At 37.9% G+C, this 25049-nt stretch overlaps 2 protein-coding genes and 1 pseudogene across 2 annotated transcripts in view; 1 reads left to right on the top strand and 2 right to left on the bottom strand.

Moving 5' to 3' along the window:
• LOC125779380 (putative nuclease HARBI1) overlaps positions 1 to 25049 on the bottom strand; it is a 150025-nt gene that overhangs the window by 14080 nt on the left and 110896 nt on the right. The gene's annotated exons all lie outside the window — the stretch shown is intronic.
• LOC125779388 (uncharacterized) overlaps positions 6482 to 25049 on the bottom strand; it is a 66497-nt gene continuing 47929 nt past the window's right edge. Inside the window, exon 2 of the mRNA XM_049460726.1 lies at positions 6482 to 16990. Coding sequence (XP_049316683.1) covers positions 9468 to 10463 — 996 coding nt within the window. The 5' untranslated portion in view covers positions 10464 to 16990 and the 3' untranslated portion in view covers positions 6482 to 9467. The remainder of the gene's footprint in view (positions 16991 to 25049) is intronic.
• LOC125779823 (small nucleolar RNA U3) lies at positions 11337 to 11466 on the top strand (annotated as a pseudogene).

Here is a 25049-nt window from a genome sequence, read left to right as displayed (position 1 = left end):
TCTGGAGAAAGCACCAAAACAGAATAATCATATCTTCAAGCCTGGACCTTAACCAGATGCCCCCAGCGAATATTGATCCTAAGGAGATCAAAGATCTTTCCAGTGATCAAAATACTTACATCAATTTTAACAACCTCCCCTATTTTTGATAGGCTCTCGGGACGATCGCTTTTAAGAGGGGAAGTGTTAACATGGCAAATGTTAACAATTGCTAGCTAAATAATAATAATGCGTAATCAGCAATAACAACTAAAGCATAGCGGAAATGCATCTTTAGTTGCACAATATTTCCCACAGCAAAAGCCAGACGTTTGCATTAACATAAAAGCTCATTTTTCGGTGTGAGGCGGAAATCCAACACGCGCAATCCAAATAAGCCAATTCGGAGAATTGACAACATCAAGTCAGCAGTTGGCCAGTGCAACTTAGCTTAGATTTTAAGTAAATTAATTTTTAAGCTTTAGTCTTAGTTCTGTACCCGAACCATAAACAAATAAATAAAATTTTTTTTTAAAGAAATTTATATAAAATTTCTTAACTTATAGTTGAAAACAACCCCATGTGGTGTGCTGTAAATATATATATATGTATTTAATTAGATAAGTTAGACTTCTAAAATAGTATATAAGGTTTACAAATTTATTAATAAAATTAGAATGAAAATATTCTCACTCAAATAAGGTCTTTATTTTCCCCCCATCAGCGGTAAGAATTTAAAGATTCTTATTTGAGTTCGTTTGATCTTACAAATCAAACAGTTTGAATATAATTTCAAACAATTCCAATATTGCAATAGAATTTAAACGGCTACACTAATAATTACAAAGAGCTTCAATTATTAATACAAGATCATACCCCAGCTATTATACTCTTAAATGAAACTCACTTCTGTTTCAACTTGTCAGCTTTTACTCCTAAGCAGTACATTTGCATGTTTCACAATCTTCCACATATTAGCACAAGTAAAAGAGGCATTGCGATTCTCATAAGAAGAGATATTCCACACAAAATTAATGCCATTCAATCCAACTTGCTGGCTATGTCGATCGAAATTATCTTAGTTAAAAAAATCACCATTATCTGCACCTATATTGCACCAGACGAACAATTTACCAGTACAGACATCCTGCAATTAATCAACCAAGCTTCTACTCCTTTAATTTTCGCTGGTGATTTTAATGCATGGAGTCCACTATGGGGCTCTCCAATAGCCAACATGAGGGGCAAATGCATTGAAGATGTTTTACTTAATATGTTTGAATAACGGATCCGCGACACACTTTTCCACTCACTCCACTTTTTCCTCATGTAGATATTACAATGTGTACCAACACACTTGCCACAGAGTGCGAATGGAGTATACTCGATCATCTGCATGGAAGCGATCACTTCCCCATTGTACTAAAATTGCACCTAGGTTCAACAACTAAAAACCACAAAGTAAATACGGTATTCAAAACTGATTACGCTGATTGGGAGAAGTTTCAGACACATTGCGAGTTAAATGGCAATAATACCCCAATATCTGACAGCCCTAACCAAGAAAGTGCGAGTTTAACAAAAATTATTCGTTCAGCAGCGAATGTTAGCATTCCTCATACAAAGCCAACAGCAAGTTCAAAGAGTGTTCCTTGGTGGAATAAAGAAATCGCTGAATTGCGGGGGAAAAACAGACAGCTTGGTATGAATACAAACGGGCTCGATCACTAGTCAACTTAATATCTTTCAGGAAAGCCAATGCTCTTTTCCGTCGTTCCGCGAAACAGGCCAAGCGTAAATGTTTTCAGGATTTCACAAGCAAAATAAATCCTTCGTCTAGTCCTAAGTTAATATGGAACGCTTAAAAAAAAACTTTCTGGAGTGCCTAGAAATCTAACCATGCAATGCGTAAAGGGGCCAACAAGTTTGGTAACCAATCCATCCGAAATTTCCGAGTTATTTGCAAACCACTATTCTGAAACACACAGTTTCAAATCTCTAAAACCACCACACTGTCCGACACTTCCTACTCTGTCTCCCCTCTTTCTTTTTCTGCTAGACAAATAGAAACCAGCATTTCACTGTCTGAATTCGAGTTCGTTGCATCTACCGTTAAGGGTAAGTCGCCGGGGCAAGATAAAATTTCTTATCCAATTATCAGACATATGCCGAAAAGTCTCAAGCTCCGATTGGTAAAGCTTTATAACAAAATTTTCAATACTGGTGTCTACCCCCAATTTTGGAAAACGTCCTGTGTTATACCAATACTTAAACCAAATCCTCCGATGAACTTGCTAACTATAGGCCGATTTCCCTCCTTCCATGTAAGGGCAAAATTTTGGAAAAGATCGTGGCAAACCGCTTGATGTGGTATGCTCAGCGAAACAAGTTCATATCACCGAATCAAGTCGCCTACAAAGAAAGTCAAGGCACGTTAGATGCTTTAATCCAACTAGACTACTTCAGTACTAACGCTTTGTCCAGCAAAAACCACGTGTCCGTACTATCTCTGGACTTTCACAGAGCTTTCGACAAAATTGGAGCCCATATTATTATTCGACAACTTAGAAAATGGAAAATAAGCCAGAATATGATACGTTTTATTACTAACTTTCTCACAAACAGAAAACTCAAAGTCAACGTAAATGGTTTTCTTTCTTCAACACTCCCGCTTTCTAATGGTACGCCACAAGGCTCACCTCTTTCAGCCTTCCTTTTTATCATTGCTTTCGATGATAAAAAATTACATAGGAGTTGAGCACCAGATCTATGCTGACGATGCTCTAATCTACACAAAAGTCTCTGACGTTAATTTAGCTCAATCCTTATTTACTAATATACTCGCCAGAAATGAGACTTGGTCACTGGAGTCTGGTGCTTCATTTTCTTTAGACAAAACCCATATCCTTCATGTATGTAGGAAGCAAAATTGCAGCGGTATTTCACTTACCCACAACCAAACTAACATCGAATGTAAAACACACCTGAAAATACTAGGATTAATTTTTGACTCTAACTATAACTTTAATGCTCACTGTAAATATGTCAGAAACTCGTTAATGACACGATTAAATATTGTTAAATATCTCTCGTCTAAGCATTCATTTATTCATCCGAACACACTAGTCAATGTTGTCAGAGCTTTGCTAACTTCAAAAATAGATTATGGGCTCCCCATCTATGGCAATTGCTCCAAAAGCAGTATCAACCTTTTTATTTACTTTTCAGTTTCACAAATTATTGAATATTTACTAAGCACCGCACTTTACTTTTAGTTACAATACATCAATTCATCTTACGGGCACAGATTCGACTAAATTTGAATTTGCTGTTCCTTTTATACTTATTTACTCGATTATTTAATTTTTTATTGAATTAGCGAAAAAAGCACAAACTAATATTGTTCATGTATGCATAGGCGTATATATAATTTTTTTTCTTTATGTTTCATGTACATTCAAATATAATTTTTACTTATTTATTTAGCAAAAATACACTTAATATTATTGTATATAGGTAAAGTGGAATATTGAGATACAGAATTTTTTAGAAATACATTTCAATAAACGCAATAGATCGGCTCACTTAAAAATATCTCATAACTTCTGTGTTGTTTAATATTTTTTCAAACCTCTTTTATGAACGTACAACAGTGACTTCACATAAGCACTTATAAATTTAATCAAATTATGCTTTTGGTGTAAAAAGCAAGAGTTATAGGTATAAATGAAATGATATAAACGCCATTGGATAAAACGGGTATTTCTTCGATTAATAATATATATATCCATGTATTAATTTTTCTCAAACGGATAGAAGCCAAACACCAAACGAATGCTCTCTATATAAAAAAGACCGGAGGGTGCCAAAAATGCAAAGTTCAAAAAAATGGTTTTAAATAGACGGTGCGGGCGCGTGTGTAGCGGCGAACGTGACTTCTAGAACTGTGTACAACAAAAAAACGGCACAGCGTCACCTTCTCGTTGGTATAAGATGAAAAATGGAACAAAAACAGTTTGGTGTGGAGATGATCAATGATGCCCTGTTTTTCCAATTAACGCGTTGATGTGGAGAGTGTTGTATTCACTGGTCAGTGATGCCCTGTTTTTTTCTCCTAATAAACATGTCGATGTGGAGAGTGTTGTATTCACTGATCAGTGATGCCCTTTAGTTGAATTAGTTCGGGCGACTGGAGCTCATCTCAACATCCTGCCCCCCCTAGGCGAGTACTAGCCTAGTAGACGCTGTAGTGCCTGTAACGTAGCTACAACGCCGCTCAGGCCGGTGGGGCGGTGAGGTTGTGGCCTTATTTGGCTGCGGGTGGAGGTCGTATTGAGGGGGCGCCAGGACCATCCCGCTTCTGGTTGCCGTGCCACACGGTTAGGCTGCGATCGTCGGGGGCCGTACGGCGGCGGAGTACAGTTGGTGAGCCAGGATGTCCGGCGTTCCGGTGGAGTACCGTATGATGCGGTCTTTCACACAACCGGCACAAAGTATCAGATTCGCATTCAAGCGTGGCGTGTGACTGGGCCAAGCAGTTTAAACAATGGCCATGTGCCTGTGCCACCTTCTGGCGTTGTGCGGGTAACATTCCCTTGAAAATAGAGCAATGCTGCAGCCTATGAGAACGGCAACAGAGCGGACATCTGGTGCGTTGCGGTTTCGGAGGCGCCGGCGTCGGTGATGCGCGTGTTGAGCTTCGTGCCACGGTTGGCGCCCTTGCTGCCGTGATGGTTCGGGGCGCTGCTACTGGAACAGTTCCGGAGCGAGGCACAGTAACAGCCGACCGGAGAGTTGGCGTGGGGGTTACCGGTGTATCCATATCGATCTGTGGAAAGAGAAAATCGTAATGATTATAAGTTGATTGCCTGTAAGCGTGCATGAACAGGATGCCACGTGAGGACGCATGACTAAATGATCGTCCGTCTATGGGGTTGCGATATATATGTAGGTCTACGTTTGTCTTACCGCTTGAAGCTTATTGTAATCATTTTTTTTTCCTGGTTTTCTTAATGATATTATTAATTTATTTTCTTTTTCCCGTCCTTTCGGATCAGTTTAGGAAGGGTTATTACTTGCGTTTTCGTAAGTGGCGGCAGTTGGTAAGAAACATAATTTTACAAGCGGCCGGGTTAGCGTTCCGTTTTGCGTACGGAGATCAACCACCCGGATGTGACCGTCTGAACCGTAGTGAAGTTTCTCTATGCGGCCAAGCCGCCATTCTGTGGGGGGGACAATCGTCGTGAATTAGGACACAATCTCCAAGCATTGGAGCCTGTTCTGGGATTTTCCATTTATACCTCTTGTGAAGGTCTTTTAAATACTCTTCTTTCCATCGTCGGCTAAAATTATGATGGAGAATTTTAATTCGTTCCCATCGGTTTAGTAAGGACGGCGACTCCATGCCTGGCTCAGGTGTGGCCAGAATGGGCGCTCCTTTAAGAAAATGCCCTGGGGTAAGGGCAGCAAAGTCGGAGGGGTCTTGCGAGAGTACAGCGAGAGGCCGTGAGTTGAGAACGGATTCGATTCTGGTTAACAATGTCGTGAATTCTTCATAATTGAATTTGAGGTTGCCAGCGAGCTTTTTGAAATGAGATTTAAAGCTCTTTACCGCTGATTCCCATAAACCACCCATATGAGGAGCGCTTGGGGGGATGAACTGCCAGTTTATACCTTGAGGGGCGTATTTTTGAACAATGTCAGGTGAGACATTTTTCATGAACTCCACAAACTGTTTCTCGGTAGCTCTTTGGGCTCCAATAAATGTTTTGCCATTATCGCTCATGATTTTTGAAGGAAAACCACGTCTCGCGACAAAGCGAGCAAATGCGGCAAGAAAAGCCTCCCTGGTCAGATTAGTACATAGCTCCAGGTGTACTGCTTTTGTTGTGAAACAGACAAAAACAGCCACATAGCCTTTCATGAGGGTAGGAGATCTTAGCATGGAAGCCTTTATCTGAAAAGGACCAGCAAAATCTACACCTGTAGTGGTAAAAGGCGGATCAAAGTTGCAGCGTTCCAGTGGAAGTGCTGCCATAATCTGTGTTCGCATTTTCTGTTTATGCATAGTGCAGATGAAAATGCATTTCTAGATTTGGGGCTTCAGGCGTGGAATGTAATATTCTTGTGGTATGAGATGCTGCATGAGACGGTTTTCGGCGTGTAGCATTAATATGTGGATGTAATGTAGGAATAATGTGGCAAATGGAGATTTCTCAGGTATTATTATGGGGTGGCGCTCGTTGCATGTTAGGCTTGAATTGGCAAGCCGACCATTGGCCCGAAGCAGCCCTTTCGTGTCTAGAAACGGGGTTAGCACTAAGAGTGAGCTTTTTTTTATCAATCGGCTTCGATTCTCTTAGTGATGCTATGTCGCGGCTGAAGTAGCGCGTTTGAGTTGATGCGATAAGAGCGACCTTTGCCTTTTGTAAGGCTTGGTGCGTCAATGTATCGCATTGGGGGTAAGTTGCTCCTTTCAGTTTATGTTTAAGTCGCTCTATGAACTGGAGCATATAGGCGACGACTCTGAGGGCTCGGGGGAACGATGAAAATCGTTCAAGGATGTCATTATCCTCCAATATTGTGTAGTAGGTGTTGATTTTTCGACTCTCGGGCGCAATTATGTTGCGCAGTGGCGATTGTGGCCAAGAATCGGAAGATTCTGCTAGCCATCGAGGGCCATTCCACCAGAGCGTGGTGGTGGCCAGGTGCAGGGGTTTGCACCCTCTTGTAGCTAGATCGGCAGGATTGTCAGCACTGGGTACGTGTCGCCATGGGGCGGATCCCACTAGGTCAAGTATTTGCGAGGTTCGGTTGGAAATATATGTTTTTCACGCATGTGGGGGTTTTTCCAACTAGGCTAGGACTATTTCGGAATCAGACCAGAGATATAGCTTGTATTTTGCCATGTCTAAGTGGGTCTGCACCATGGAAACTAGTTTTGCTAGTAGCAGGGCGCCGCATAGTTCAAGTCGTGGTAGACTTACCGTTTTTAGAGGCGCAACTTTTGCTTTTGCCACTAATAAGTGGCTTGTGGTTGCGGTATCGCTTTGTGTGCGCACATATATGGTGGCACAATATGCTTTTTCAGAGGCGTCACAGAAGCCGTGTAGTTCCACTTTGTATTCGGGAGAATAGTTTACCCACCGTGGAATTTGTATCTGCGAGATGTCGCTCAAATTACTCGCGAACTGGGACCACTTTTCTAGACGAAGTGGTTTTACTTGCTCGTCCCAGTCGGTACCATCTAGCCATAGTTCTTGTATCAGGATTTTGGCTTGTATCATAATTGGCGAAAGCCATCCTGCGGGGTCAAAAAGTTTTGCCACAGAAGAGAGAATTTGGCGTTTTGTAACGGCGGATAATGCGGATATGGACTCGGTCGTATAGGAAAAAAAGGTCCGATACCGCATTCCATTGGATGCCTAGAGTTTTTGTGGTACTTTCCTCTTCGAATATGCGGAAATTAGTATCCAACAAATTTTCTTTTGGTATGTCTTTTAATATATTTTAGTGATTTGCCGTAATCATTTTTAGGGGGAACCCTGCTGTGTTGAGGGCCTTTGTCACTTGTGATAAGGACTCGTATGCTTGTGAGAGGCTGTGGCTCCCAGACAGAATATCGTCTACATACGTTTGTGTTTTTAAGATTTTTGTTGCCAGAGGAAATTCTGACTTTGTGTCTTCTGCCAGTTCGTGGAGTGTACGGATGGCTAGATATGGGGCACAGTTTACGCCAAAGGTAACTGTTTTTAACTTGAAGTCGCGAAGTGGACTATTGGGGGATTTTCGGAAAATAATGCGCTGAAAATCTTGATCGTCTTTATGTACGACTATTTGTCTATACATTTTTTCGACGTCCCCGTTGAAAACGTATTTGAAACTACGCCAGTTTAGAATAAGCAGCATTAAATCAGGTTGGAGCGTGGGTCCCGTAAACAGGATATCGTGTAGGGAGTTCCCCGAGCTAGTGGTTCTTGAGGCATTGAAGACAACTCGAACTTTGGTTGTTTTTTTCTCAGGCTTTACTACTGCATGATGTGGCAAGTAGAAAGAGTAATATTTGCCTCTTATGATTTTTTCACATGGGCTTACTTCCTCCACGTGATTTAAATGAAGATATTCTTCCAAGACACCATCATAATCTTGTTTTAGCTCACCTTTTCTAAGTAGGTTTTTTCCATACTTAGAAACTGCTGCATTGCAGAGGTGCGAGAGTGACCTAAGGCGAGTGTGTCTGGAAATTGTTGTCTTAGTGGTAGTCGGACGACATACCGACCATTAGCTGATCGAGTAGTTGTGGCTTTGTAAAAGTCTTCACAATACTGATCTTCTGGTGTTGTAATTGAAATGGAGGGGAGTTCTTCTAACTCCCAAAACTTTCTCAATTGTGAATTGAGGTACTCGTTTGAGATTTCCTCAACTTGAGTTGTCATTGCCGTGACTGGTTCCGCAACTAGTCCACTTAGGACCCATCCGAAAATGGTATTTTGCGCCAGCAGTGTTTTAGAAATTTTCTCAACACCTTCTAGTATAATTTGCGATATGAGATCGCTGCCTAATAGAAGGTCTATTTGAGCGGGGGTGTTGCAGTTGGGATCTGCTAGCTTTAGGTGTGTAACCTTGTGCTATTGCTTGCTATTTATGTGATAGCTTGGTAACATATTGGTTAGTTGCGGTAAGACTATTGCATCTGCTTGAATGCGCTTATCCGCTTGGGGGGAAATTAGGGTAATGGGACAGATTTTACTTGAGTTTTGTACTACTCGTCCGCCCATTCCCGTAATTTCAAAGTTGGCTTGTTTTGTTGGCAGTTTTAGCCTATTTTGTGCCCTAGACGCTATGAAAGATCGTTGTGATCCTGGGTCTATTAGGGCTCTGAGCTTAAACAGTTCTCCTCGATGTTCGATGGAGACGACTGCTGTGGGTAGTAGTACCCTACTTTGATTTTCGCTGTGTAGCGTTTGAGTTTTTACAGCCTTTGAGCAGCAAGGAGTTTCTTGGCATATTTCGGAATTTTGAGATTCGGGAGTTGCGGTTGCAACTAAACCCGTGGCTCTTTTTGGGAAAGCGATAGTTTGGGGTGTTTTGGAGAAATTATTGAAGTGCAACATTGAGTGATGCCTTTTGTGGCAATATACGCAATTGAATTTGCTTTCGCAATTATTTAGATTGTGAAAATGGGACAAACAATTTGTGCAGAGTCTTTTTGATCTGACAAAGTTGTTCCTTTCATTAATATTCAATTTTTTAAACTTATCGCAAGATTTGAGTTTATGCCCTCCTGTGCATAGTTCGCATGACGTATGATTGTTTTGTTCAGAAGTGAACGATTGTGTTTTGAAAAAACTACGATTTAAATTGTTGTTGTTATTAGCTTGGGGTCGCATGAAGCTGCGATTTAAGTCATGTTGAACGTTTTTAGTTCTGACCATTTTTTTATCTACCCGTTCCGCGATTTCATATTGGGTAGTTAGGAAATCTTTCATTTATTGCCACGTTGGGCACTTTCTTCGCGAAGAGAGCGATTGCTCCCACAAAAGCAACGATTTTTCTGGTAATGCCGCGGAGCATATGTTTACCAGTATGGGGTCCCAATTGTCAGTGGGAATATTTTGTGTCGTTAGAACCGACAAACAATTCGAAACAGTGGATTGAAGTTTTATGAATTCTTCACTTGTTTCTCTCTGAATTTTTGGTAAATTCATTAATATGGTCACTTGTTTGTCGACCAGTATTCTTTCATTCTCGTATCGTTCTTTTAAAGATTCCCAAGCTAAATTGAAATTGTTGTCATTAAGAGCGAACTGTTTTACTATGACGCCTGCTTGACCTTTTGTTTTGTATCGGAGGTGATACAATTTTTGTGCATTAGATAACTTTGGGTGGTTTATGTAAACGGCGGTGAACATGTCCCGGAAGGACGGCCATTGTTCATAACCCCCATGAAAAATTTCTGTGTCACATGCTGGCACTTTGAGGTGAATACCTGAACTTGCCTCTTGGGCCTGTGTTTGTGGTAACTCTACTCTCAGTTGTGGATTTGGTGCGATTGACCTTGTTAATTTTAATTGATCAGCGATCATGGCTTTTGTCTCTTCATATTGGTCAAGACAATTTTCATATTTGGAGTAAGCCGAGGTTTTGAAATTTTCCGGAAGATCCGAATCATCCGTTTCTACAATGGCGTCATAGGCCGCTTGGAGACGTGTCCAAAAATTGTCAAGGTTTTGATTCTTGATTTCTAGTACCAATTCAGAATTATCTAGAATCGGCGAAGATGAGAATCGAGTGCAGTATCGTATTAAGCTGTCACTCTCTGATAAAAATTTAGCGTACGAAATGTCTTTACCCCGTTTTTGTTTTGTAGCACCTTGCTTCGAGCGTGTAGCTTCTGCCGGTGTACATGGACTTTTTTCATCCAAAACCATTTTTGGTATTTTTAGTAATTGATGCGATTTAGATTCCTTTGAATCGGTGTTCATTTCAATTTTTAATTATGTATATGCGGACTTATCTGAATGTCCCTGTTTGTGTACTCGTTAAAGCGGTCACTTTGAATATAAGTACGTACTATGTGAGCATGTACAGATTAGTACGTATGAAAATATTTATTTATTTATCTATGTATATATATATATATATATAATTGTATGTACGTATAGATTTCTAAAATTTTTAGTATAGATAATTAGGGTTTTCACAAGTCTCCTAAAGTTATAGGTTATAATGATTCGAAAACATATCATTGAGAATTGTAAATGTGTAAACTCATTTTGGTATGAAACCCAACAAAATTTTTTTTTTTCTCTTTAAACCAGTGTAAAACTGTATAATTTTACGATTTTTCGATGCTTTACGACGGGTCGTGAGTACCCCAAATATATGTTATTATAAATATATATATATATACATATATTTTTTTTTTTGAAGTTATACTTCTTATACGACGCCGGAAAAGGTTGCGATAGATTCTGGTTGCGCAACCTTCCATATAAAAGTAACGCAAAGTTGCGCAACCTCGCTCCATCCATATGAATGTAACGCAACCTTGCCTGCGAAGATGTGCGAGCAGCAAGCGAAGCGGTGACAATCGGCGATCGTTTGTTCGTTTCTTTCGGCACAGCTCGGCCGACACAACAACACAACACAATGTTCCATGCTTATGCTGTTGTTGTTTTTGTAGAACAATGTTTCAATTTTTGGTTGGTGACATATTCACATGTGTGCGCATATGTATGTTTGTATGCTTGTGCATTATTGAAGTTATACTTCTTTTTCTTTCGTTTGTGTTTCATTTCTGCGAATTCTCAACTATTTTACGTATGTTTTGGTTGAAATACTCTGCGTTGGCCTTTCAGAATCACACAGAATCATTTCTGTGGTTTTTGAAACTGACCCACGAGGACGAGGTATATGGTTTTATCTGGGAGCGTGAGATTTAAAAAAATCGCTCGCTTATAAGGGATAAAATGACTTCTGAGTGGTGAATAAATTCACAGAATCATTTCTGTGCTTTTGGAAATCTATACTAATAAATATTTTTTTCTTACTAATAGAAAATAAATTTATCACAGCAATATACATAAACATATACATAATATTGCTGTGATAAATTTAATTTCTATTAGTAAGCAAAAAATTAAAAATAAATTTATTAAGACTATACTTCTCAGGGCATCACAGCAATGTTATGTATATGTATATACATATTATGCATATGTATTGCTGTGATAAATTTATTGCGAAAGCAAATGTTCTACAAAGTATGTATATTTCTATACTTAAACAAAATTATTAGAACCATCGTATACTATAAAAATAAATATTTTTCTTTATTTTAATTTCTATTAGTAAGAAAAATATTTATTTGTATAGTATACGATGTTAAAAGGCATACATCTTCTATCCTATCTTGTGTATTTGCACATGCTCATATGAGTGTATGTATACGCATGTGCGCGCATTGACTTGCATGTTCATACATTCATATATACTTATATGTACATATACTTGCATACATTGCCGAACAAATAAATCACAAGCATACAAACATACATATGCGTACACATATGAATATGTCACCAACAAAAAATTGATCTTCACAAGTCAATCCGGCAGCCAAATTGGCGAAGAACAAAAGAGAGATGATTACGCTGCATATTCTCTTCCGCAACGAAGAGACGGAACTACTTTCTGAGTCAAAATTCATTCATTTAGACTTTGCTTTATTCTTCATTTTATGTGCATAATAAATTTATAAAATGTGAATTTAAGTTTTCTAGTTTTCTTTCATACAAAATGATATGCATTTCTGAATATCACTAAGAAGTATAACTTCATCCGCGCGTAGGGACTCCACGCACCTTTTTTTTTTGTATATGTAAGTAGTATATATAAATTTTAATTACGCGTATGTATTTTGAAGAGCGCAAAACCCGAAGTATACGCCAAAGGTAGAATGATGATATATATGTGTAATATAAGTTAAGATATATTAAATATAAACATATAGTGTGATAATATACTAATGGGAATCGATACGACTCACTTGTATTGATGTTCTGGGGAACGTAGGGGTCTCCATACAGGTTTTGCCTTTTTCAGATATGCTCAGCTCCTCGTGTCTCCGCAGGTTGGGTTAGGTGAATATGTTGGTTTATTAAAAAAGCTTTTATTTTTTTTTTTTGTAATGTTATTGTTGATTTATTGTCACTGCACTTTTTCGAAAAAATTGTAATTTTGCTTGCCAATGTATATACATACATATATACATGGATGCTTCTGTGTTATTGGCCGTAACTGTATATATCTATGTATATGTATGTATTTCCACTATTCACTTTTTAACCGTTTTGGTTTTAATTTGTTTTACCGCACGCCAAGAATTTCCCCTATTCACTTTTTAAACGTTTTTATTTTAATTTGTTTTACCGCACGCCAAGAATTTCCACTATTCACTTTTGAACCGTTTTGATTTTAATTTGTTTTACCGCACGCCAAGAATTTCCACTATTCACTTTTTAAACGTTTTTATTTTAATTTTCCGCCATAGTGCCGTTCTTTTTTTCCTCGAAGGACCATATTTACTTTTCAGTTTCACAAATTATTGAATATTTACTAAGCACCGCACTTTACTTTTAGTTACAATACATCAATTCATCTTACGGGCACAGATTCGACTAAATTTGAATTTGCTGTTCCTTTTATACTTATTTACTCGATTATTTAATTTTTTATTGAATTAGCGAAAAAAGCACAAACTAATATTGTTCATGTATGCATAGGCGTATATATAATTTTTTTTCTTTATGTTTCATGTACATTCAAATATAATTTTTACTTATTTATTTAGCAAAAATACACTTAATATTATTGTATATAGGTAAAGTGGAATATTGAGATACAGAATTTTTTAGAAATACATTTCAATAAACGCAATAGATCGGCTCACTTAAAAATATCTCATAACTTCTGTGTTGTTTAATAATTTTTCAAACCTCTTTTATGAACGTACAACAGTGACTTCACATAAGCACTTATAAATTTAATCAAATTATGCTTTTGGTGTAAAAAGCAAGAGTTATAGGTATAAATGAAATGATATAAACGCCATTGGATAAAACGGGTATTTCTTCGATTAATAATATATATATCCATGTATTAATTTTTCTCAAACGGATAGAAGCCAAACACCAAACGAATGCTCTCTATATAAAAAAGACCGGAGGGTGCCAAAAATGCAAAGTTCAAAAAAATGGTTTTAAATAGACGGTGCGGGCGCGTGTGTAGCGGCGAACGTGACTTCTAGAACTGTGTAGAACAAAAAAACGGCACAGCGTCACCTTCTCGTTGGTATAAGATGAAAAATGGAACAAAAACAGTTTGGTGTGGAGATGATCAATGATGCCCTGTTTTTCCAATTAACGCGTTGATGTGGAGAGTGTTGTATTCACTGGTCACTGATGCCCTGTTTTTTTCTCCTAATAAACATGTCGATGTGGAGAGTGTTGTATTCACTGATCAGTGATGCCCTTTAGTTGAATTAGTTCGGGCGACTGGAGCTCATCTCAACACTTTTAAAAGCTCCATACCATTGCGCAATACGGCGAAGTCTCCGGGCCTTTCCAACCTCGCCAATAAAAACGATAATGGCTGAATCTGGTTTACGAACTATTCAAAATAAAATTATAGATTCTTCGCTCCAAATTCTTGCGAAAACGGCTGAGAACACCAACCCATTACTAAATATAACTATCACCCATGCCAAGAAAAATTCCAAGAATACAATCGGCTATTTCGAGATGCTTAAGTTTCGCTGCAGAAAATAATATTTTACATAACGCAATATGCAAATTCACCACACGACATCCTCCCTGTCTGATCAATGATAAAATCCTACAGAATAAGCTTATGTTTTTGTCCAAGCAAAACACACCAAACGAAGTCTTTCAACAAACCTGAACTGGAATCTAATTATAGAAATAATGGCTGGAAGTTATTGTTTACGGATACCTCCAAGTCCATCGCTTCCACTTCGTTAGCAGTTGTCACTGCCACAGGAGAAATTATTTGCAATTGGCTTCTCCCCTCAACGAGCTCTGTATTTACCGCTGAAGGATCTGCTATCCTTCACGCAGTTAATCCGCAAAAAAGACTAAAGGAAAGTTCCTCATCTGTACAGACAGCAAATCGTGTATGTCTGCAATAACGTCTCCTTCCAATCGCAATCCCATTATAGAAGTTATCAGGGACGCGGTCATTGGTGCCCCTCAGAAAATCCAAGTAATGTGGATCCCTGGCCATGCTAGTATTTCAGGCAACCACTTTGCAGACCTCGCTGCGAAAAATGTAGCCAGGACTCCTGCATTAACATACTATGCCTCATCCAAGCAAGACATTTCTAACCTTATTAAGCACAAAAGGAATCAAAAAAACGCAAGCGAATGGAAAACATTTAAACATCACTACGCGGACATAAACCCAGCCAGAAATCGAATAATCTACTCGTCAACAGTTCCAACTAGCGCAATGAAGACATATACTCGATTTAGGATTGGACACACTATCATAACACACGCCCACTTACTATCGGGTAAAAGCCCATCTATTTGCCCCCTTTGCGATGACACCGCTTCTATAAAACACTTACTCACACTCTGTCCGATGCTTCACTCAACAGCCCACAACTCTGGCAACATTGATCTCATAAAACTACTAAGTGAACCTTCAGAAAAAAACGTTATGATTGTATATAGATTCTTAAAAACCAACGATTTGTTAAAACATATTTAAGCAACTTACATCTTTACTAACCCTTAGCAAATAGAACTTTTTACCCAGTTATAATTACAAGGCGGCTGAAGGCCTCGTAGCCAGTGCTGCCTTTATGTATTTATATAATAAAACTCTTTTTGTTATATGAATTATTATAAATAAATAAAATAAATAGATTTTGGTAACAATTCAATTTGTGTGTTTTAGGGTACAATATGTGTATAGTATGGGTGAGTTAGTACATACAATTATGCGGGTTTATACAATCAAGGGTTAATTGTGAATTGTATGTACAAAAATGAATATAAATATAAGTATGAATATAACCTGATGTGGTTACTTATTCCCGCGTTTATACTTCGATGTTTCTGCTGTTGTTGTTGTTGTTGCTGCTGCTGACACTGCTGATGCTGTTTTGACGCCTGTATGTCTGTCCGCTGCGGTGATTCGTTTTTATTATGTATGTCTTTCTGGTTGTTGGGTTCTTCGTTGTTGTGTCGGCATGTTGGATATTTTTTGCATTGTCCCCTAATTCGAATTTAGACGAATTAGGAGGACAATGAACAAATTATTTTTTCAGTAGGTATTCTTTTGCATATGAATAGTTTCTATTAATGTAACTACTAGTTGCACTTGTATCGACCAGTATATACACGAGCTTACCATTCGGTGCTATGCATTGGAGTGTCGGAAGCCCGTGGTGCCTTATAAAAATGGGGATGATTCTCATGTATCTCTCTTCCTGGTTCGTTATATATGGACTTGATATCTTTTTTTCTGTTTTCATTTGGTTGACACGTTGAACCAATCTCTTGAAAACGTCTTTATCATCTTAAATACTTATGTTAAGTCAACTTCTTGTGGACTGTTTTAGGAACATAGGTGCTCTTCCACTAGCGCACGAATCGTTGGTGACATGGATTCTATAGAAGTTAATCGTTGTTTGTAGTGCAGTTATTTGTGCTTCTGCAATTTTTTAATTGCTTTTTATTTTTTAAGTTTCTTCTGTTACTTCGCTTGCTATTTTGAATGAGACTTATGCCCTTGTTGAATTATGTATATACTTTAAAGTATCCTTTTTTGTATAGGATCTAGAAGGACATAGACAAGTGTAGGGGCTTGGAAGGATTTTTATCCTAGATAGGTAGGAGTGCAGCCTTGTTGTCTATCGGGCTCATTTATCACTTGATGTGCCATTTTGTTGCACTATTCGTAGCACCTTCTGTATCTGCTATTCCAAGTGTTTGTGTCGAATCTATGCTAGGGTTCGGCATTCGCAGAGAAAGTGGAAAAATGTTTCTTTGTTCCCTGCTACTCCGGAGCCCCGGCAGATGTCCTTGTAGGGCATGCTCATTTTGGACGCATGTTCTCCAAGTGGCCAGTGCCTTGTTGTGGTGGCTGTTACTCTGTAGATACTTTTTCTTGCCCTATTTAATAAGACGTTAGTTCTTTTCCTGTCATAAGTTGGCCATAATTGTTTCGTTATGCTGCATTTTGCAATGTTTTTCCACCTGTTATTCGCAACTTGTTGAAATTGTCTATTGATCTCTCTTTTGATCGACCCTAGCGGCTTGGTATTAGCTCCGCCTCGGATTCCTCCTCCTGCTTTCCTTTTCCAACTCGTCTGATTTTTCGTTACCGAAAATGTTCCTGTGACCAGGAACCCAGATCAAGCCTAGTTGGAGTGTGTCTGTTATTGAGCTTAGAGCAGTGGTCGGCATGAGAGGATCTGTTACTGTGTTGGTGAGCCCGAAAAAAAAGTAGCCCAGTGAGAAATTGGAATTAATATTAAGCATCTAATGTAAATAATTAATAGTATAATGAAAATTAACAAAATGTATTTTTAAGATATATTCCCTATTATCTTTAAAAGGCTTGGAACATAAAAGGCATTGCATGGCACCAAAGGCATTTAGAATCATAAAATATTTCTCGCATGGCATATTTGATTTTGCGCTATAGTGTTACGTGATGTTAATTCGTTGCTGGCTCCATGGATAAATTGATCCGAAACTCCTCTCTTCGCTTTCTGAGAGAGCACATGATCTCACGGTTTGGTATGGCAATACTGAAAGTTCATAGGCTACAAATCAGGTGACAAGCAAAACAATGAACTGCCAGACAAAATCCCGTTAAAACTAACTGACAAAATCAGTTCGTTATTTTTCATTGTGGAGTACATAAGTAATTGTGTTGTGAAAATATGGTGTTTAGGTTTTTTTATATTAAAAATACAGTGTATAGGTGTTTTTACTAAAAATAAAGTTGGTAAGTGTATTATTAAAGCCGTCGTAAATACATGTATAAAAATATATTATGTTTTCCTAACGTATTATAGGAAAATGCCGAGAACTAAAAATAAGTGTGGATGCGTAGGAGCGCGACGGTTTTTCAATTTCCCCAACAAGGATAAGGATGGATCCAGGTTCGTAAATAATTTTAATTAGTAGAAAAATATAGTTATTTAGTTAAATTTAGAAATATTTTTTCATAAATTGTGCCTATTTTGATATTGTTTTAGATGCAATTTATTGCATGATAAAAAATATATCATACTTGCGAAATGTAATGTAATTTAGTAAATAGTATTGTAATATTTAATAGATCCAATTTAATATGTTGTTTGGAGTAGCGTAGTAGATGTACATATTACTATAATTATAAATAATAAGTACAAATAAATGTAATACGAGTAGAAGGTATCGTAAATACTAATAAATGTTATAATGTAACAATATTGGTTTTATCCTCAGCGGTGGTGTGGAAATTACAAACTCCCAAAACATTTATAAAAAATGTGGACTTCGACAGCGCTCTCTTGAATCAAAGAGTTTCGTATCAATTTATCCATGGCTGGCTCGACAACGACTGAACGATAGAGCGTAAACGTACGTGTGAAGTTAGTTTGCACAATTGTGCTAAGAAATGCTGACCACTAGCTTAGAGCTTTCTTGCAGCTGTGAACTGTACTGAAATTTGTCATGGGCGCTGCCTGGCTATCCGTAAATATAGTTGCTTTATGTATATTATCGTGGTTTGATTGCACCAGTAACACCCGCTCATGCTACTCTTTGTATTCCATTTAATTTTCTAATGTTGTATTGTTTGTTTAGCGCTGGCCACCATGCCAGAGCTCCATATGTAAGTATAGGTCTTATGACAGCCACATGATTATACTAGGTTTGAGGCCCCAATTCTTGCTGACGATTCTCTTGCAAGTATAGTAGGCCATATATGCTTTATTCTTTTTTCTTTATTTATTTTCCAGGACAGTTTGGTGTCAATCTCCACCCCAAAATATTTAGCTGTGGGGGATAGAGTGAGTGTTATACCGTTTAGTACCGGAAGTTGAAACTGAGGGATTTTGGTTCTGCTTGTGAATAGCATCAATTCTGTTTTGTTTGGGTCAACTCCTAGTCATTTGTTCTTAGCCCATAGGTTTATCCTTCGAAGTGCTCTTTCGATAATCTTGCTGACTGTTGAAGGAAACATACCTGATACTAACAACACTATATCATCTGCTTATGCTACTGCTTTCAGTCCACCGTATAGTTTAGGTAGTATTTCGTTCAGCGCTACAACTCATAGAAGCGGAGAGAGGACCCCTCCTTGAGGCGTCCCTCTACTCACATAACTTGTTTGTGTTGAATCGCCGTTTGAAGCTTTAATCCTCCTATTCTCAAGCATCGATAGTATCCATCTGCACGTAGTGTCATCTATGTCACCATCAGATAATTAATTATAGCATTTACTTCTATGTTATTGAAGGCGACCTCTATGTCTAGAAAAGCAGCCATGGTGTATTGTTTGTGGTGTAGTGATTTTTCAATTACACTTATCACCTTGTGAAGGGAAGTTTTGTTTGATGGGCCCTTTATGTACGCATGTTGGGACTTCGATAACTTATCCGACATTATTGTTTTCACATGTAAGTCTACTAGCCTTTCTAGTGCCTTCGGCATAAAGGAGGTAAGGCTCCTTGGCATTCTCGTGTGTTCTTCTGCCTGGTTTTAGAAGGAACACAACTTTAATTCTCTTCCAACTTCTTGGGATGTAAGATAGTTGAATGCTAGCTTTGTATATATTTTCAAGCCTTTGAACCATTGGTTCTACCAGTTTTTGTAGCATTATGGGCATAATTCCGTCAGGACCTGCCGCTTTAAATGGTGCAAAACTATCTATGGTTGAACCCTCGTTAAAGGTGTTTGCTGACTCCCGGGGAAGTGCGTTGTAATAAGTACCTCCAGAGACTCTTTTGCCGATGAGGTCCAATCGCTTCCCTCCGCTCTAATGTGGGCAGTATTATTATGCTCTTTGGATAGCATTTTGCTCAGCCTTGTGGTTTCTCTGCAATTTTCTATGGATGTGCAGAAAGATCGCCATGAGCCGTTTTTAGCTTTCCTGACTTCTTTTTTGTATCTTTTCATAATACAATATCTTTATATGGCTGCCAGATTTTGGTTCTAAAACTCTCATTGAAAGCTTAGTTGTGTTCTCAAATTCTTGAGTTCACTGTTCCACCAAGGAAGAGACTTTCTCTTTTTTAGAGCTGTTAGCGGTGTGGATTTATTGAAAGTTGTGGTTAAGATTTTTTCCAACTTCTCTACTTCTGAATCTAGTTCCTGAGGATTACTAGTACTCTTATACCCCATACAGTGTGCCTTGCGTTTGCATCACACTCTATTAGGACATCTTCCTTCCTGTTGTCCTCTACTAGTCTGGTGAGTGGTGCTGGTGGTATGTCTTCGTCATGTGCCAAGTAGGCCGAGACCATGAAGAAAGGATTTTTCACCTTTACCATTGTGGTATCTGCTGTGCTGTAATTAGGACAAAGAAATGCACTCGGGTTTCTTTGATGCCCACATTCCGCAGCAACTGGCTGGCGTCGTCGACCTCTTCCGTGTCGTCTTTGTCAGCCACTTTGTCGCCTTGGAAGATTTTAAGCCTGACCTTGCGAATTCCGAATCTGATTTTGTAGTCAATCTTCTTAAGAGCCTCAATGCACTCATCGTAGATAACCACCAGAATTGGTCTACTTAATTTGTTTGGTTTTTCCTCCTTGATCAACTACTACTCATCTATACCAGGTATAGATTTCTTTTTGTTTTTCGCCCGGCTCCTCTAGAAGGGATAGCCAAATGCGATCACGAGGTCTCTTCGGTACGTCCCTGGCGGGTATAAACCCCCAGGGTCTCAGAGAAGTCAAACTCCGTGTGAGGATTATCGAGTACGAAGCTTAGCACCATACTCGACAATCTGACGTCGATCTCCACCCATCTTTCCTGTATTGTGCTCGGGGAGAAGGAATTTCTGTCTATGATGGCCACTTGTAGGCTATCCCTGGCTACATCGCAGAAGTGCCTTGCCGTTGTTGTATTGCTGTGTTCACCTTCACTCCGCCTAGGTTTTTGGGCAGAGTTTCTGGTAGTTCTGTTATAGAGCGATTCCTTTTTTGTGAATTGCTCGGGTTTTTGTTCTCTTCTAGAGGTTCTTATTGCTTACTTTTCAGGACGTTTTCATATTCCTCTACAATGGAATTGAGGCGCTTTGTTTCTGCCTCATCAACTGGGGTACCGGCTGCTGAGTCTATCTTTCCCAAGATGAAAACTGCTTTTGTCCTTTTTCTTGTACTCTCCTTTAGCCGCCAGTGCACTTTAGTTGGTGCTCATGGCAGCTTTGGAAGTGGACGCTTCCTCACTTATATTTGCTGTTTTCGCTGCCGTATCTGCCGGTATACAGGTATATAATTCATCCTCTTCGGATTCCGTTATAGGATTCCTGTAAGTCATGTTATTAGTCGTCGCTGTTGTCGTCTATTTGGTTGTTGTAGTTTTTGTTGTATTGTTGGTTACGTTCATTTTTGGTCCCACAAGTAATCCGGAAAGGGTTGGTTACTCGTCCGCAGAGCCAGTATGCGTAAAGAAAGCCTCTTCGGATTCCGTTATAGGATTCCTGTAAGTCATGTCATTAGTCGTCGCTGTAGTCGTCAATTTGGTTGTTGTAGTTTTTGTTGTATTGTTGGTTACGTTCATTTTTGGTCCCACAAGTAAGCCGGAAAGGGTTGGTTACTCGTCCGCAGAGCCGGTATGCGTAAAGAAAGCATTTATACCTCCGACCTCGCCCGGGCATCGGAGGGGACCGTTCGCGATCAGCTATTTATTACCGTCCGCTGGCCATTCAGCCATCGGCACGGGTACCTCAACACCTTGGCTTAGGATGGGGTTGGTGTGGGTATCCTCATACTTCATCAAAAGGAGACGGGTGTAAGCCCTAGGGTTTATTCATCCATATCCTATTGTGGGAATTATGAGGTGTCCTTCTTAGTTTGTGAGAGTATAGTGCGTTTCCTTTGGGACGCACACTTTACTCTTACTTAATCCCTATCGCCACGACAAGGCGACCAACATAATAGGAGTACTTCTAAACAGTACCAAAGTATAAAAACAAATGAGGAGAGGTACTGTAGTGTTCTTCTATTTATACAGTAAGGATACATATGTATATGTTTTCCGAAATAGTAAAACTACAATGTTGCTGTAGCGTTATCGTGATCTGTTTGTGCATGAGTTGGGTACGCGATTGTGAGGTGATGACATTGATCACGAATATTTGGTTTTGCATATGTTTACTACGTCGAGAGTTTGCTGCGGTAACTTGAGTTCAGTGATTGTTCGTATACTTGTACAAGTATTTTGCATACGATATCACCCAAAGTGTCTCTCTTGCGGATATTTCACAGCATAAAACTTTTGAGTTTAACTTTTGCTTTATGTCCCCGTCATCTTCACCAGGTCCGCCGAGTTTTCATAAAGTGTACATACATCTAGTTCTATTAAATTACGATACGTTTATTTGTTTTAAAATGAATAAATTGGGTGGTTTTTTCTGTCCATTTCAAGATATATATAATTAACATTAAATATAGCATATCAAAATATTTTTTTTACATAATTAAAAAAAATAATGCTAAAGCTTAAAATGTGCTTAATTCATATCAAAAAAGTTTACGTGCACCAATGATTATTTATATAATTCAAAAGTAATTACAATAGTTTTAGCGGTTTTTGGCCTCCGTTTTGTTGCAATTATTGTCTCTACACGTCGACGTATTCTCCCCACTCGATTTCTAATATTATTTCCGGATATTTTGACCCAAGTCGATGATCCAGTTTTTTGGCTTTATTTTGAAGAAAGTCGATGTTTTCGAAAACGATTTTCCAAAAAGTTCCAGATATTTTGAATGATTAATGACTAGTGATTCCGGGACCTATGGAGTTATTTTTATTTTCATAACAACCCTGCAACTGCAAGATACAACGTGTATTTTGGGTCGGTATCCTTTTGGAAATTGAATTTGCTGCTTTTAACAGCCGATTTAAGCACACTTAAAATTTAAATTTTTTTCTAAAAATGCTCTTTGTCGCATAGAGAACAAGCTATGGAATGTTTAGTATCCCATGATATTTAGCCCAAAAGTTTCTCTTACATCTCATAAAATTAACTGGTTAAAGTATAGAAAATATATCAGCAGCAACATCAATATTGAGTGCAAAATAAATACGGGAAGAGACGTTGATGACAGTATAAGAGAATTTAATGATGCAATAACTAACGCAAATGTATTCGCAACACCAAAAAGAAACCATAAACCATTAAAAATATTACTAATAATGAAAAGGCGAGCTAGACGTAAATGGCAGTTAAGTCGCTCCCCTTCAACTCTGCTTTAACTGGAATCTGATGTACGTAACGTGAGGAAGAACACAACACTGAAAAAATATATAAAAAAATGTGTCCAAATTCTAGCAAGCAAAACTCCCTTTGGAAAGCCCAAAAGTCCTTTAAGCCACCTATAGATTTCATGTCTCTAACACAGTTGAATTGTTATTGGGCACGTAGTGATCAGGAAAAGGCAAATTGCTTTGCAAATCACCTAAAAAAGATATTTCAACCTAATTGCCCAAAGAACAACTTTAAGTTGCCAGCTTTGCCCAATACCGCTAACGAGTCGCTTATGTCTATTAGGACTTACACTTTTGAAGTTACTATAAAAGACCTAAATCCGAAAAACGTAAATAAAAATTTGTGGCATAAATTGGAAATTGAAATAAGGAAACACAGTACATACATTATATCGAACAAAAATGATTTAAAAAAAGCCCTTTTGGAAGAATGGGATAAAATAAGTCCGGAATATACCATAAAGCTAGTGGAATCTATCCCAAAAAGTCTGAAGTCTATTATTCGGCAAAAAGGATATCCAACAAAATATTAGTAATAAGTTTAATAGCACTTTATTTAATAGTTGCTGTAATGGATCATTTTCAGTGTGACATGAATTTTTCTTCTATTTTCTTAAATTCTTATTTTAATGAAAAATGTAATTGAATTAAAAAACGTTTTGTTGTATTTATAATTTGAATAAATTGAATTTATCAAATCCAGCTAAATTTTTTGTATTTATAATGATTTTCCAGATTTTTTTGCAGTTAATAGCACTTGTTTACATGTGGACCCCTTTTTACTGTGAGCCACTTTATCATGGCGCACGTTGGGGTATTTGACCACCAAAACGGAGATTAATTGAAAAATGAATATTGAGATATCCGATTAATGTTTTATACTCGATTATTGAAGACAAAATTCTCCATCATTAGGGAAAAGAATCGATAACATATGTTGCTTAATTAAATTTTTGTGTTGTCTCAAAGTTCGTAATTTTTTCGATTTTCTCGCGTCTTTGAAAAAAGTGAATTTTTTGTATTTTCATGTGCAAGCTTTTGTATTTTTGCCATTCAAAAGCCAAATATTATTATGGATCCTTCAACTTCAGGTAATTTCAAACAAAAAAAGCAGTTGCAAGTCGACATTTACCCTGTATAACTATTTTTAATCATTTATGGAAAAAGGTCTAAATTTTAGCCATTATTGAGAAGTATGTAGAGTAGGGGTAGTCTATTTTTGTAACACCTACTTTACATGCCATAACACGATGAGGAATAGTAAACAAATGATAACTGCGTTTTTAGTTTTTCGATTTATTTCAAAAACTTCACGCAGAATTTAAATTGAAAAAATTCATATGTTATATGCGAGGAAGAAGAAGACAAATTTTGATTTAGAAGCAATAAGACTAATTTAATTACAAGACAAATACATTTTTATAGTAAATATACGTTATTACGTGATATTATTTGAGATAAACTTAAGATTTAAACTATATTCAGATTTACAAAAAGGGTAAATTTCCTGAATAACTTTGATGGCTCTTTCAGCGCAAATATTAGATCTTTTTCAATTCAGAATTCTTTTACCCAGTGTTTAAGAAAACACTTATGCGCAGTTTCGAATTGCTTGACGGATTTTCCTAATATTTCAAAATCATTGTTATGAAAACGGTGATCCGAGAATCAAGCATCATACCATGCGCTGCATATGAATTGGCAAATTGGCAAGAGTTGTATTCTGTGTTCCGGTATTAGTAAGAACGTTAAAATCGCTAATATAGCTCTAGAATTCCATCGAGAATTTTATGTATGGGAACTTGTTGTTTACTTCATAATATTTAAAATATTGCCCTAGTTCATATAAAAATTGCATATCATCACGCCATTTAATAGATCTTAAGATCAACTTTTCTTCGTTTTGCTTGTAGTTTTGTTTTAGGTTTTCGTAGCTCATAATCAATTCGGTAAATATGTCATAACTGATGTTTGGCGATGTCGATTTTCCACCTAGTACTTCATTCATCACATGCTTCAAAATTAAATCTAATACATGATGTTGGCATCCAA

The sequence above is a fragment of the Bactrocera dorsalis genome, chromosome 6 (assembly GCF_023373825.1).
Source record: "Bactrocera dorsalis isolate Fly_Bdor chromosome 6, ASM2337382v1, whole genome shotgun sequence".
Classification (NCBI taxonomy): domain Eukaryota; kingdom Metazoa; phylum Arthropoda; class Insecta; order Diptera; family Tephritidae; genus Bactrocera; species Bactrocera dorsalis.
Note: the sequence above shows the minus strand (reverse complement) of the source record. Positions and strands in the feature narration are given on the sequence as shown.